This window comes from Ictalurus punctatus, chromosome 2 (assembly GCF_001660625.3).
Source record: "Ictalurus punctatus breed USDA103 chromosome 2, Coco_2.0, whole genome shotgun sequence".
Classification (NCBI taxonomy): Eukaryota; Metazoa; Chordata; class Actinopteri; order Siluriformes; family Ictaluridae; genus Ictalurus; species Ictalurus punctatus.
Window position 1 is genome coordinate 19,843,761 of NC_030417.2, and position 13,867 is coordinate 19,857,627.

General features: G+C 38.0%; 1 protein-coding gene across 2 annotated transcripts; it reads left to right on the top strand.

Annotated features, from left to right (window-relative positions):
- The first annotated feature begins 2 nt into the window (after positions 1 to 2).
- pigq (phosphatidylinositol glycan anchor biosynthesis, class Q) lies at positions 3 to 11,580 on the top strand. 2 transcript variants are annotated; one of them, XM_017492765.1, is made up of 11 exons: positions 3 to 102; positions 1,550 to 2,260; positions 3,282 to 3,413; positions 3,531 to 3,651; positions 4,455 to 4,581; positions 4,789 to 4,942; positions 8,852 to 8,963; positions 9,269 to 9,349; positions 9,465 to 9,579; positions 10,415 to 10,476; positions 10,600 to 11,580. In XM_017492765.1, exons 2-11 carry the CDS (start codon positions 1,596 to 1,598, stop codon positions 10,750 to 10,752), a joined length of 1,722 nt encoding a protein of 573 aa, XP_017348254.1. In that variant the 5' UTR covers positions 3 to 102; positions 1,550 to 1,595; the 3' UTR covers positions 10,753 to 11,580. The 2 variants fall into 2 exon arrangements, with proteins under 2 accessions (XP_017348254.1, XP_017348245.1); XM_017492756.3 differs by lacking the exon at positions 3 to 102 and adding an exon at positions 647 to 1,096.
- Positions 11,581 to 13,867: the final 2,287 nt, after the last annotated feature.

The following is a 13,867-nucleotide window of genomic DNA, read 5'->3' on the forward strand; positions in this document are numbered from 1 at the left end:
TCACTGAAAGTAAGCTGGTTTTCAAAAAACGCGCTTTTTTCTTGCAGTATCATTTAGCTTTCTTTCACCAGTGTGACTGTTAGGGACTTGACTGGACTCACAGTAAGTAACTACTTCTAAAATACCAAAATATCCTTATTATAGTTTATACTACTACTACTGCTAATAACAACAACAACAACAACAACAACAACAACAACAATAATAATAATAATAATAATAATAATAATAATAATAATAATAATTATTATTATTATTATTATTATTATTATTATTATTAATCAGAGAGTGCAGTATTTTAGTGCAAGTATAACCTGATATACTGTACTGTCATGGTGAGGCTGTGTACTTTACTTTTTTCTAAAAACTTATATGGATTTACTTATGAACTCAAAACTAAGAAATTTGAAATTCTGAAATTTGTCTAAAATTAGATGAATAAATTTAAAGCTGAGGTGGTGGTGTATTAAAAAAGAGAGCGGAAAATATTTTAATTGAAAACTTTATTCGAGTTTTAGCTCACATTTATATTATTTATTTGCACATTTATACACTTTTATTTCACATTGTATTCAGTTAAAACTCTCGCCGGAACTGGAGTTTTGCAATCTTTTGTTTCATCCGGCGGCTTTTTTTAGAGGCACCCTTTAACAAAATGGTTGCGGGTTGTATCAAAAATGTCTTGTGTGTCCTCAGTAGGTGTACTATAAAGCGTAGAAGTAATATTTCTTACCGCGCTAGCTCTAGTGCACTCTATGTTGAATTTGGGATGCAGCCTAGCTAGCTTTTCTGAGCGTACACTCTGCACTGTGTTTTAAATTGTACCTTAGGTAGCATTTAAAGCTAATTCCTACTGAAAAGTTAGAAAGTTAGCTAACTAGTTAGCATGCCAGAGAGATACATTAGCGGTCTTAGCGTGAATGCGTATAATCTTCTCACCTTTTTATTGCGATGTATTTGTACTTAAGTGCAGATAACATTAGATAGTTAGCTCCACAGTTAGGACACAATCGATGACAGCTTTGCCGGAGGCTTGTGGTTTCTATAGAAACGGCTGCAGGATCCAATATGTGAAGGACAAAAAGAGGACATTTCTGTAAGCAAACTTTTTGCTTTTTATCTAGAAAAACAAAAAACACAATAAAGTGTTTTATTTTATTTGTTTGATTGCAAGTCAATAATCTCTCTTTAATTAGTGTTGTAATTATGTGACTCTTGTTACGTTACGTGAACAAATATCGCAGTATTAACAACTCGCTTAATTCATAGGTATAATAATTAATGTTAATGAATCCCTTGAACTGATATCTGATTATTCATACGTAGGTGTGAGGGTGAAACGTGGATTTAGTGTTAAATATTTCTCTTGGTTTGGAAATCTCATCTCAGTTGTACAGTATATCTGGAAAACTAATCCTTTCTGATTAATACTTCAGAAACTTTAAATCAGGTGATGGGGAAAAATAAACATGTGTAAATGATAATTCATGACAATCATTCACCATGACTCACTCTTGTAGCTTTTTGTGTGTGTGTGTTTCCTTGACAGGGTTTTGGTCAGTTTGAGATTTTAAAAATTATTTTAAAGCGCAATCATGGTGCTGAAGATTTTCTTCCCACGATGCTGCAACATGGCCGACAGCGGTCTGCTCGTGGGGCGCTGGATCCCGGGCCATGACTCGGCCGTGGTGCTCGCCGTCATTCACTACCCCTTCATACCTGGCCATGTGAAGAAGTACCTGAGCGAGCTGCGCAGCCAGATTCAGGTGGATCTGACCGTTCTGGGGTCATGGAGCTTATCCAAGGACGGCCAGAAGGAAATGGACGGCTTCTTGAAGGACCTCAGCACCATCTTCCCTCACTCGCGCTGGCTGCAGCTGAGCCGTGAACCCGGCAAGAAAGGCTTTGCTTGTGAGGTGGTGCGCAAAAACGGACACGCACCACCAAGCGGTGAGGAAGACAAAATCATCTTCGTTCATTACGATCAGAGGAAGGTCATGCTTTCACAGCTTCATCCTATCCATGAAAACGGTGCTGATGTGGAGTCTTCAGAGCTACGTGCGGTTTTCCACACGGTTTCCCAGAGCGAGCCGCTGTTCCTCCTCGACAAGTATGATGACGGGCCACTGAAGCTGACCCACTGGCAGTCGGACGGCAGGGAGGCGAGCATCATCGTGGAATTGATCAAGCAAGTCTCTGTCCCTGTCTGCATTCTCCTTACCTCGCTGGTGTGTTGGTGGAAATGGCTGTGGAGCTTCAGGTGAGCCGGGATTAGTGAACCTACACCGTGTGTGTGTGTGTGGCGCGCAAAGAGGTTCAGTCAAGTGTAGATGTTGTAAATAAAAAAATATATTCGAATACAACACACCATTTTAACAATATGTCTATACAATATTTAAAATTAACCTGTTTCTTCAAATGCAGTCTTAAAGCAGTAGTTTGTCATTTTAGAGCCCTCTGGTGTCTGTGAGTCGAACTGCCATAACAATAAAAATGTTGACAAACCTCCCTTTTTTTTTTTTTTTTTTTTTTTTTTTTTTTTTTAAATAAACACACCTCCAACTGACCCCAACGCTCTTTTTTTAAGTAATAATGTCTAGTTTGTGTTCCAGCTGGGGGTGGAGCTAATTTATGGACCATTACATTTTTTATAATGTTCTGAGATGAGAAAACTAGGCAGATCCTTTGCATGGAAATTTTTATACCTCTCAGATGTGATCTGTATCATTGAAGTGATTTGATTATTGTGGGTCTAGATATACTCTCAGAAGTTACAGACTACACCTTTAATTTGACAGGGTGAACAAAAGAAAGAAGTTTATCAAAACATCTGGCTAAAACTGGTAATGTCCAAAAGGACTAAGATCCAAATCACTTATTTGTTCATGAGCTGTTTTTGAGGAGTGGTTTGTAATTTTAGTGCCCTTTGCTGGCTGAGAGTTAAATTACACTTGCAATGAAAACACTCCCTTTTTTTTACTTCATCTATTTACTAACTATGTATTGTGTGTTGTTGTTATTATTATTATTATTATTATTATTATTATTATTATTATTATTTTGCTGAGTATCTCTCTTCCAGCTTGGAAAACCCTGAAATAGGAAAACTAGGCAGATTTTTTTTTGCATGGCAAATTTGCAGGTTTTTGTGGTGTCTTTGTAATTATATGATTAATTCAAGTCTAGTAGCACTTAGAAAAATTACAGACTGCACCTTTAATCTTATGTGTCTTACAGACAAATGTGAACTCCATTTTTTTCCCCCTTTTTTTCTTTTGCAGGGTCCTGAATATTTGGCCGGTTCCCTTCATTTCGAGCAAGTTGTCCACCTGTGTTCAGGCAGGATACAGGACGGATCATTTTCAAACCGTCTTCTCGACCAGGAAAGCCACGACTCACATGGACTTCATGAAGTACCAGATTTAAGCACTTTATTTTTTTAGTTTGTATATTTTTTTAATGTATTTTACACATGGTATAAACCGACCCTGGCGTGTTTGCAGTAGTGTGTTGTGCTTTTCTCTCTGTAGGAAGGCGAACATGTTTGTGTCCTTCTTTGTGGACATAGCTCTGGGACTGCTGCTGATCTCGTGGCTCTACAGAGAGAACCGTATCAGCCAGCTTGCTAACACCTTAGTGCCAGCTGCTGATGTGAGTACTGTTTACACTCGCAACACAAAAATAGTAGACCTCTTGTTGACACAGCCTTACACCTGATTGTTGTGTTTAACGGCTTGTTTTCTTGAATCAGAAACAGGTGGCTTGAATCATCAGACATGTAGAACTCTACCAATCAGAAATCCTGCCTTTATGATACACAACCGATTGTATGACTGGTGTCATAATGTGTCATATCACCTGTCAGTCATAGTCAAGAAGGCATGGTCTCTCACTGTATTTCAGTCTCAGTAAAGGAGGCGTGCCTCAGAGAAGTAGGCCTGGTCTGAATACTTATTACTCACAGTAAAGGATGTGTAGCCTCTCTAACTTTCACTCCTAGTGAAGGAGAGGCTGTGCTTGTACCTGTCAGTCACTGTAAAAGAGGTGTGGACTCACTACCTGTCTCTCACAATGAAGGGGGTGTGGCCCCTCAACACTGTTAGCCCTCTACTTGTAGCTAACAGTGAAAGAGGTGTGGCCTGTATTTGTCACTCAGAGTGAAGGTGTGGTTTCTATAGCTGTTATTCATGGCAGAGGAGGCATACCCATCACTGACATGTATATAAGTTACATTAAATTTATATGTACGTTAACGTCCCACACACTAATCTTCATGTGTCAGATTTTACTACGATCAAAATGTACAGGAGCAGAGTTGGGCTCTCCTGGAGATCTGAATGAACTCTGTAGATGATATAAACATGACTGTTTACAGTAGAAACAGTATGTTTTAGGTATTAAGCTGTATGCTGTATGTAATATAAACAGATAAAGTTGTTTGGTTTGTTTTCCAGCACGTAGCAAAGGAGCTGCAGGAGCTGCTGGAGTGGCTCATGGGCGCCCCCGCAGGACTGAAGATGAATCGTGCTCTAGATGAGGTTCTGGGGAGATTCTTCCTCTACCACATCCATCTGTGGATCAGTGAGTGATGGCTGTTATTTCACAGAGACTAGCTGACTTAAAGTAAACAGATTCTGTTTTACTATTACTGGCTCCATATTCAAACAGATACTGGGCACTGGAGCTGGAAAGATTGTCTTAAATTGATTTCATTTATTCAAATTTTTAAATAAAGTCAATCCTGTTCAGTCATCATATCTTATGTGCTTTTTTTCTTTGCACCCTCAGGCTACATCCGTCTGATGTCTCCCTTTATTGAAATGATCCTGTGGTACGTTGGACTATCCGCCTGCCTGGGCTTGACCTTTGCACTTTCCGTGCTGTCGGACATTGTGGCGCTTCTGACCTTCCACATCTACTGCTTTTATGTGTATGGAGCCAGGTAAGGCACAGCACGATGACGTCTGCATAATCGATCTGCATTACAGAAACAATATCAGTGGAGAATGTACAGGATGTCCCGTCTTGAAGGTCGAAAAACAAAAACCTCTCAGAAAATAATTAGGATTTGGTCTACGTTCTCTAAAAGCTTATTAACCACAGGTCTAATGATCATCATTACTATAGAAACTGCAGTAAGGACTGTTGATATCCTCGAACCTTTGTGCTTCCTTAGTAAGGATCATGAACATGAGTAGTAACATGAAAATCTGTTAGTGTTATTTTAGCAATAAATTAGTGGAAAATTCAAGACTTTTTATCATGTCAGATTAGAATTTAGACTGTGTTCCTGTTTCAAGAAGATTAAAGCCTGATTGCTAGCCTATTGCTAGAAATAAGTGTTTGTGGGCTTGACCAAAATATCGGGGGAAATATCGGGATTATTGGTCAATCTCTAGTATTTACATTAGGATTGAAGAAATTAAGTGAATCAAAATGATCACTATTTGATATCATGAGCATGATCACTAGGTTGTATTCCAGTTGATTTCTAGTTTTATAATATGGCATATAAAAGACATAGACTTTTGTAACAGGTCTGAAACATCAGAATCTGAATTCCTAATCTTCTCCAGATTATACTTCACACTATTGCTGGTGTTTATCATGCATGTTAAATGTTGAGGACGGTTATCTGACGTTTTATACCAGTGTTATAATCTCTCGGTCTATCTTGTAACCTATGTGTGAAAACTTTTGGAAATGTTTAATTCTGGTATTCCACCAGCAGAGGGCAGCGTCTGTTCTTTCCTTTCAAGCTACTTTGAAAATAATCTTAAATATTAAACATAGGGAATACTGTTTACCCAAAAGATAGTTTAGATGGTATTCCTGGTGGATGCTTAAAAAATGATTTTGGCAGGTGAGGAAATATTCTAATTAAAATTCACCACATGATCTGTATAATTATAATGTTAAGAGTGACGTGCTCATGCATTTTGGGTGGATGTCAGACAGCCGTAGGAGTGGTGGTGACACTAATTTTCTGTTTAATCATTTAAGGCATGATCGACCATCAGCCAGTCGTGGAATATTAATAATAAAAGACTTTTCTGATGGTTTTACTGAAATGATTACGATAAGATGCTAATGATAGAAGGGAAATGACATTTAAAAAAAAAAAAAAAACCCCAGATCTCTGCTTGTTTTTCTCCTCCTGCGATAAACTTCCAGTGCTTCACCGGTTGTCACGTCGATATCCCTGAGCTCAGTGTGTAAAACAGAAATGTGGTAAATGCATGATTCTGTTTGGTTAATCCTGTTTCTTGCCTTAGCAGCTGGTAGCCAATAAAAATATAATTAAACAGGTGGTTAAATACAGAATCATAACAACGTCATTGACCACTTATGAACCTCATTCAATAACAAAGAACTTTGTGCTATAATAACATTTTTGTGCAGTAATTCCTCTGTAATGATGTTCGTAAAAGGAATATATAATGAGCTGCGCAGTTTGATATGCCATGAATAAGTATTTGAAGCTGGAAAATATTTAAGGGGGTTCAAACCCAAAATCCACCCCCAAGTACGCCACTGAGAGAACCTACATTAATGTCAAAGGTTCTACTTGTAATGCAAAGCTTCTGTATGAATCAATACAGCCCTATTATAATATAACATTATTAACAGTTATTACCTCTGCTGCAGGAAAAATGAAAGATTTTATTTAGGTCTATTATTAACTGGATTAATTAAAATCATAATGTCTGGCTAAATACTGTGCTCACAAGCCATGCTGTAATCCTACACAGATTAATCTTTATATATGATCTTTAATGCTTTATTGTGATTATTATTGATCATTAATCTTAATTCATCATAATCGTAGTGATCATTAGCATTCTATCAAGTTTCAATTTATAAACACTTTGGAGTATTGTTTTTAATTTAGGTATAATGTTTTATCCTAATCCATTGACAGTAAAACACTATATGGCCAAAAGTATGTGCACCCCTGACCACCCTCTTCCCCAAACTGTTACAGCAAAATCTGAAGCACACGATTATAAAGAACGTCTCTGTACGCTGTAGCATTACAGTTTCCCTTCACTGGAACTAAGAAGCCCAAAGTGCACAGAGCGAGCTCCATGAAGGTCTGCTGTGTTAAGGTTGGAAGAAGGTGGAAGAACTCGAGAGTCCAGTACAGAACCCTGACCTCAACCCTACTGAACACCTTTGGGATGAACTGGAACTGGAGCCTCCTCGACACCCTGACATCAGTGTCTGATCTCAACCTCACTGATGCTCTTGTAGCTGAATGATCACAAATCCCCACAGCCACGCGCTAAAATCTAGTGGAAAGCCTTCCCAGAAGAGTGGAGCTTATTACAGTGTTTGTACAAGGTGCTTGAAATTTAAGTACTGGAAAACCTTGAAAATGGCCATTTTTTAAAATCTAGTGGTGCTTGAATGATAAAAAAAAAGTATAAATAGGAAATGTGTATTAACTTTAAAGTGTTTATTTTCGATAGAACACGAATACAACGAATACATCCTTTCACTCAAAATATGACTCCTCCTAATCCTCCCGCTATTCACTCTCTCATCGTGGCAGAGAGAGTTCTAGTCCACTTTTCACACCCCTTTAGCGACTCTTGTTTTTTGGTGTGTTTTTTTTTTTTTTCTTTCAAAAAAGCACATGTCGACAGATCTCTCAACTTTCTGGGCAAACCTTGACAACTTTCCATGGAAGAGAGTGGCCAGTACTGCCCCGTGATCATTTTACATATAAATATAGCGGACAGCACAGCTGTTGTCGTTAACTTACGTGCATTATAAATCAGGATTTTGTCAGTGCAGAGCAGCAGCTTGGAAGTGACTTCTGTTTAACAGGTAGCCTTAATGGCCCGCGTTTCAGTCGCCATTTCATACTCGTTCCGTGTGACACCAGAAAAATATGTAAATGAGAATCGCTTCATTGGGAATGCAAATACGACGCAATGGTGTAATGAACATGCTAATTAGCGCATGATATCAGCTAGTGACATTTAGAGACTTTCCACTGAAAGTTGTGGGCAACAGTGCTCCTGTGACTCACCTGGAGTATACTAACGTTATGGTGAAGACGAAGCAATGCCTGAGAAATGCACAATTAGTCCAGCGTGGCTGGAAAAGGCACCATATAAAAATTGGTTGTGTTTTATTATTATTATTATTATTGTTATTATAAATTTTTTCTGGAATTTAAAAATAATTCAAAATTCATAAATAAAGAATGTTTGAATGAGATCTCTTGTGTGGGGCACAGTGTCTTATTGGTTATCACGTTTGCCTCACACCTCCAGGATTGGGGGTTCGATTTCCGCTGCCGTCCTGTGTGTGCGGAGCTTGTCTGGTCTCCTCATGCTTCGGGGGTTTCCTCCGGGTACTCTGGTTTCCTTCCCCAGTCCAAAAACATGTCTTGTAGGCTGAGTGGCATCTCTAAATTGTCTGTAGTGTGTGAATGGGTATGTGATTGTGCTCTGTGGTGGGTTGGCACCCCATCCAGGGTGTCCCCCCACCTCCTGCCCTGAGTCCCCTGGGATAAGCTCCAGGCTCCCCATGATCCTGTGCAGGATAAGCGGTATAGAAAATGGATGGATGGATGGACACCTCTTGTATAGTCTTTCAAATAAAATAAAAATAATGCTTGAAAAGTCTTTGAATGTCCTGGAATTTCATTATGGAGAATCTGTATAAACCCTCTTGTTATAACAGCAAAGCAGGGAATAAATCTGGAATGAGATGTTCAACAAGCAGGTGTGGTTGTGATTGTCAGGTGTGCACATACTTTTGGGCTTACTGTATAGTGTAAGTGCTATGAAGAAGGATTTGAAGATATATATGCTGTGAGCTGTCTGTCTCTCTGCAGGCTCTACTGTCTGAAGATCTACGGCCTGTCGTCCCTCTGGAGGCTTTTCCGTGGAAAAAAGTGGAACGTCCTGAGACAACGTGTGGACTCTTGCTCCTATGACCTGGACCAGGTAACCTGCACCCAGTCCAAAAGAAGTGTAAGGGATAGACACTTTTCATGCACCATGGAAGAGAAAGGGACGGGGCTTGTAGTTTACTTCATGTAATATTTATGGAAGGAGTCTCCATTGTCAGTGGTACAGCTGTTACTTTTAATTTTTAATCTTCAGGACAGAGGAGTTTTTTTGTCTACTATAAAGTTTCATGGACATTCCACAGCAATAAATATAACTATAAATGTTACATGATGTTAGAAGAAAATAATCAACTTATAATAATGAATTGTTTGTCTTTTATTCTGTTTGTGATTGTGTAGTTGTTTCTCGGGACTCTGCTCTTCACCATCCTGTTGTTTCTGCTCCCCACCACTGCTCTGTATTACCTGGTCTTCACCCTGGTGAGTGAAACCGATCGATGCAGGATGAAACATATGTTTTATTTATAAAGTGCTGATGTGGATGGTGGAGTCAGTTGGCCTTATGAGCGCTGCTGTTGTTTTGATGTGCTTGTAGCTGCGGTTGGTGGTGGTGATGTTTCAAGGTCTGATCCACCTCAGTGTAGACTTCATCAACTCCTTCCCTCTGTTCGCCATGGGGCTGCGCATCTGCAGGCCATACAGACTGTCTGGTGGGTCTCACTACTGTCTACACACCTGCACAACATCACACAATTTAGTATCATGCAAAATATTTTTGTAAGTGACCATTGTTTACCCACAATAGTGCAATATTTACACTCATTTACACTCCTCAATCAGCTAGGATTTAAAAAAAGACATCTAACATACAGTACATATGCAAGTAAAGCTGTCTAGCAATTTGCAGTAGAGTTGCTAGCGACATAAAGCAGTGATTTAGCCAAAAATGGAATTTACAGTGTTTGCTTCATTAGTTTATTGCATTATTTCTGGTTACTGGAGCTTTGAGGCTAGTATTGTCATAGAATAATAATAATATTGTTATTAACAACAACAACAACAACAACAATAATAATAAATCTCACCAACTGTTTTTATATTTTATCATTAATATTCTTTATACACTCATTCATTTTGATTATAAATTTATTATCCTCACATTAATATTCTTCGCATACTTGCAAGTGTTCATTGTGGACTCATTAATATTCATTAGATGCTCGATAATATTAATTATACACTCATGATTATTGATTACACACTCGTTAATGTTCAATATACATATTAATATTCATTATAAACTACTTACATTTATAGATATTCATTATACATTGACTGTTATCCATTATACATCCATTAATGTTCAGTATACATTTATTAATATTCATTATACACTCATTAATATGCAATCCGATGCATTTGAATGCTAAATGTTTTAACTGGGATTTAGATTCAAATGCATCAGGTGCACTTTTTAAAAGTATCTGTTTTCTGAAACAGATGTGAACTATTGTACACTGCTGTGTGTGTGTGTGTGTGTTTCAGAGGGAGTGAAATTCTGCGTGCTGCATGAAGAACCCGGTGCTCCACTTCACCTACTGATGGAGGTAACACATTTATAGCATACACACTGATTTATATTTACCTGTGTGTGCTATCTGTATGTTCATCTTAGTTTGTCTCTATCTATCTATTTACAGTATCTATCTATTGGTAATGTGTGTGTGCAGATTAACCCTCTGCAGTGCAGTTCGGTGCTGCAGTGTTACCGCACCGAGACATCCGGCTGCTCGTCCAGAGACTCGTGGCTCGCTTTGTGTAAGAAGCTTTTTGTAGGAGAGCTCATTTACCCCTGGAGGCAGAAAACCACCAAGACTGACTGAAACACACCTGAAACTCTCATGAGGTCTACTACAACTCCCCACAACCCCACAACCCTATGACCAGCCTGATGACACATCAACTTCCTGCACTCGCTGTGTAAGATGGAATCGAAGGTGTCTCTGTTTTTTGTTTTTTTGTTTTTTTTTGTTTGGTTTACTGAACTGAATTAACTTTCTCTCATGGTCCGGGATTTCTCACTACTGGTTAATATTTTACAGGCACTACTGATTAGTATCTTAATCCTAGTCTTAATAAATACTAAGAAAAATCAAGAACTTGATTATTTTTATTAACTTATTGATTAGTTGTTGATTATACACAATTTTGTTACATTTCATGATGTTTTATTTTTCAGAATATTAAAGGTGCCATTTTTAGTGATCAGCAGTTCTGATAGACATTTTCACATCTACACCAAGAAATGAATAAAAATTCTCAGCCTCTTCATTGTACGGATCAAAATCTGAAATAATAAGGTAGTGATTTAGTGATTATGAGGCTTGTCTGTATCAGCTGAACAAAGAATAGACCTGTACTGATTCGTTCATTTTAGTGATTCATTCAAACAGAACGAATCATTTATAAATGAATCATTTATACTTCAGGTGCAGTTTACACTGAACATCGCACACTGCCATACATAAACATCCTCCTTTATAGTTCACGACTTGTGCCAAGTTGTTTAATTGTCTCTGTAGCTGTGTTAATCAGAGATGCATTAGCATATTAATTGAGCTGGATGAATCAGATTGTACATTTCTGTCGTCTCAAATTTAATTCCCTTGTGATTTATGTTTGCAATAAAAAAAAACTCTCTTTGTAAAGTGGTTACGCAACGAGAATGTGTTTATTTTACAGTTAGTGTTTTCCATTGGAGAGGGGTGTGTGTGTCTGTGTGTTCGTTTAACCATTCTGCATCTGTTAGAGATTTTAATTCCTGCAAGATTTTTGCTGTTTGTCCCATCTATCGGTCTGTCAAAACGCCTGTCTGTCTGTCTGTTTTTATCTATCTATCTATCTATCTATCTATCTATCTATCTATCTATCTATCTATCTATCTATCTATCTATTTATCTATCTATCTTTGTTTTTTTCTAGTTCTATTTGAGTTGCTGATTCCTTTCTTTCCCTTGTTCTTTCTTGCCTTCCACCCAGAACCCAAAGCACCCACTCTTATCTGTCTGTCTGTCTGTTGACCTATCTATCTATCTATCTATCTATCTATCTATCTATCTATTTCTATGTAGCTGTCTGTCTGTCTGTCTGTCTCTATCTATCTATTTGTCTGTCTCTCTGTATGTATACCTGTCAGTCTCTCCAGCTATATAAATGTGTGTGTGTTTATATGTCTGTCTGTCTGTATCTCTGTCTGAGTATTATTGAGTGATTTTCATTGGGGACACATTATTTGCCTCCCCTTTGTGTGTGTGCTGTGTCTGTTAGAGCTTTTTGTAATTCCTGCGTTGTATGGCTGTGATCCTTGGCTCAGCTAATGGCTCATAACTCACAGTTTCCACTCACATTATTGAATTATATAAAAACTCGTATTTCATAATAATGATGATTAGGAGGTGGTGAGACTCTTTTTAAATGCGTTTTTAAAGGAAGCCATTAGAGCCTCATTGCTTGGTGTGTGTGTGTGTGTGTGTGTGTGTGTGTGTGTGTGTGTGTGTGTGTGTGTGTGTGTGTGTGTGTGTGTGTGTGTGTGTGTGTGTGTTTCATTGCACTCCAGATGTCCTCCCGTGTCCCATGAGATGCTCACGTTTCTCTAATCCAGACACGTTCCATGCACAAAGACTTCATGCAGCAATTTGCATTTTTAATCACTTCTCTCGAAAGTGGGGGTGTGTTTGTGCTTTAATGTTCGCAGTGACCTTTAACCTCTCATTGGCCTCTTAACCCTCTCCAGCTGTCATGCAAAAAGTGCCCGGAGACCGACAGTAACGAACTCCTCTCTGTTTGTGATTTATTTTTTTTGTTTTTGTTTTTCTGTGTGCTTATCACAGAACAGTCTTACTATAATTATGAAATCTGTACTGGAAACTCGGACTTACTGTTCCTGTTCTTTTATTTATTTATTTAGGATTTAATTTTAATTGCTAACATTACTGGATCTGCGCTTTGTTTTTACGCTACTCTGTAATCTTCTAGCTCTAGTAGATGTAAATCTTCCTGTCTGTCTGTCTAATGCTGTGAATGTGGCAAATTTAATTTCAGGAATGTGTGTTTAGAGAATAAGAAGTACATGACATGGAAAAAAACAGAGGATGAGACTGAATGTGTGTCTGCTTCATTTTATTGTGTTTAATTTTTCAATACAAACAGTACATGTGTATACTAGCTCTATCTATCTATCTATCTATCTATCTATCTATCTAGTGGTTTCTCTGTCTTTATCTATCTATCTATCTATCTATCTGGCTGGCTGGCTGTCTTATCTATCTATGTATATATGTCTGTCTCTCAGTCTATCTGTCTGTATATCTATCTGATGATCTCTGTGTGTCTGTCTTGCTTCCCGTACCTAGCTATATGTGTCTGTCTCTATCAGTCTACCTGTGTGTGTATATATCTATCTATCAGGCTGTCTGTCTATGTCTGTTTCTATGAGTCTGTCTGTTTGCCAGCCTCTCTATGTCCGTCTAAATGAGATTTAATATACGTGTGTCTGCTTTGTTGGATTTTAATTTTATTTTTCAGGTTGTGATTGGAATGCCGACTCTTTTCATTAAGAGTCGACTCTTTAAGGTTCCAAATATTTTTCCGCCCAATCCTGACAGATTTATAGCCCTGTGATTATTTTTTTTTTAAATTATGGCTGTAAATGTTTCAGAAAATCTTTTTGATAAACCTTTTAATAAACAAGATAACAATATTGTGCGATGTAGACGGATCCTCCTTGATTCATACACACGGCTCCCCTCTCACGCATTCACAACTATGATTAGAAAACAGGTAGGTTGCCATGCAAACGTAAAAAAAAATCAATTAGACAGTAACTACACCATAACTACATAATTACATAATAACTACTGCATTAACTGCGTAATTCTACACACAGAAAAAAACGACTCATATGCGAGTCGGCTCTCACCGTAAAAGACTCGGCTCACA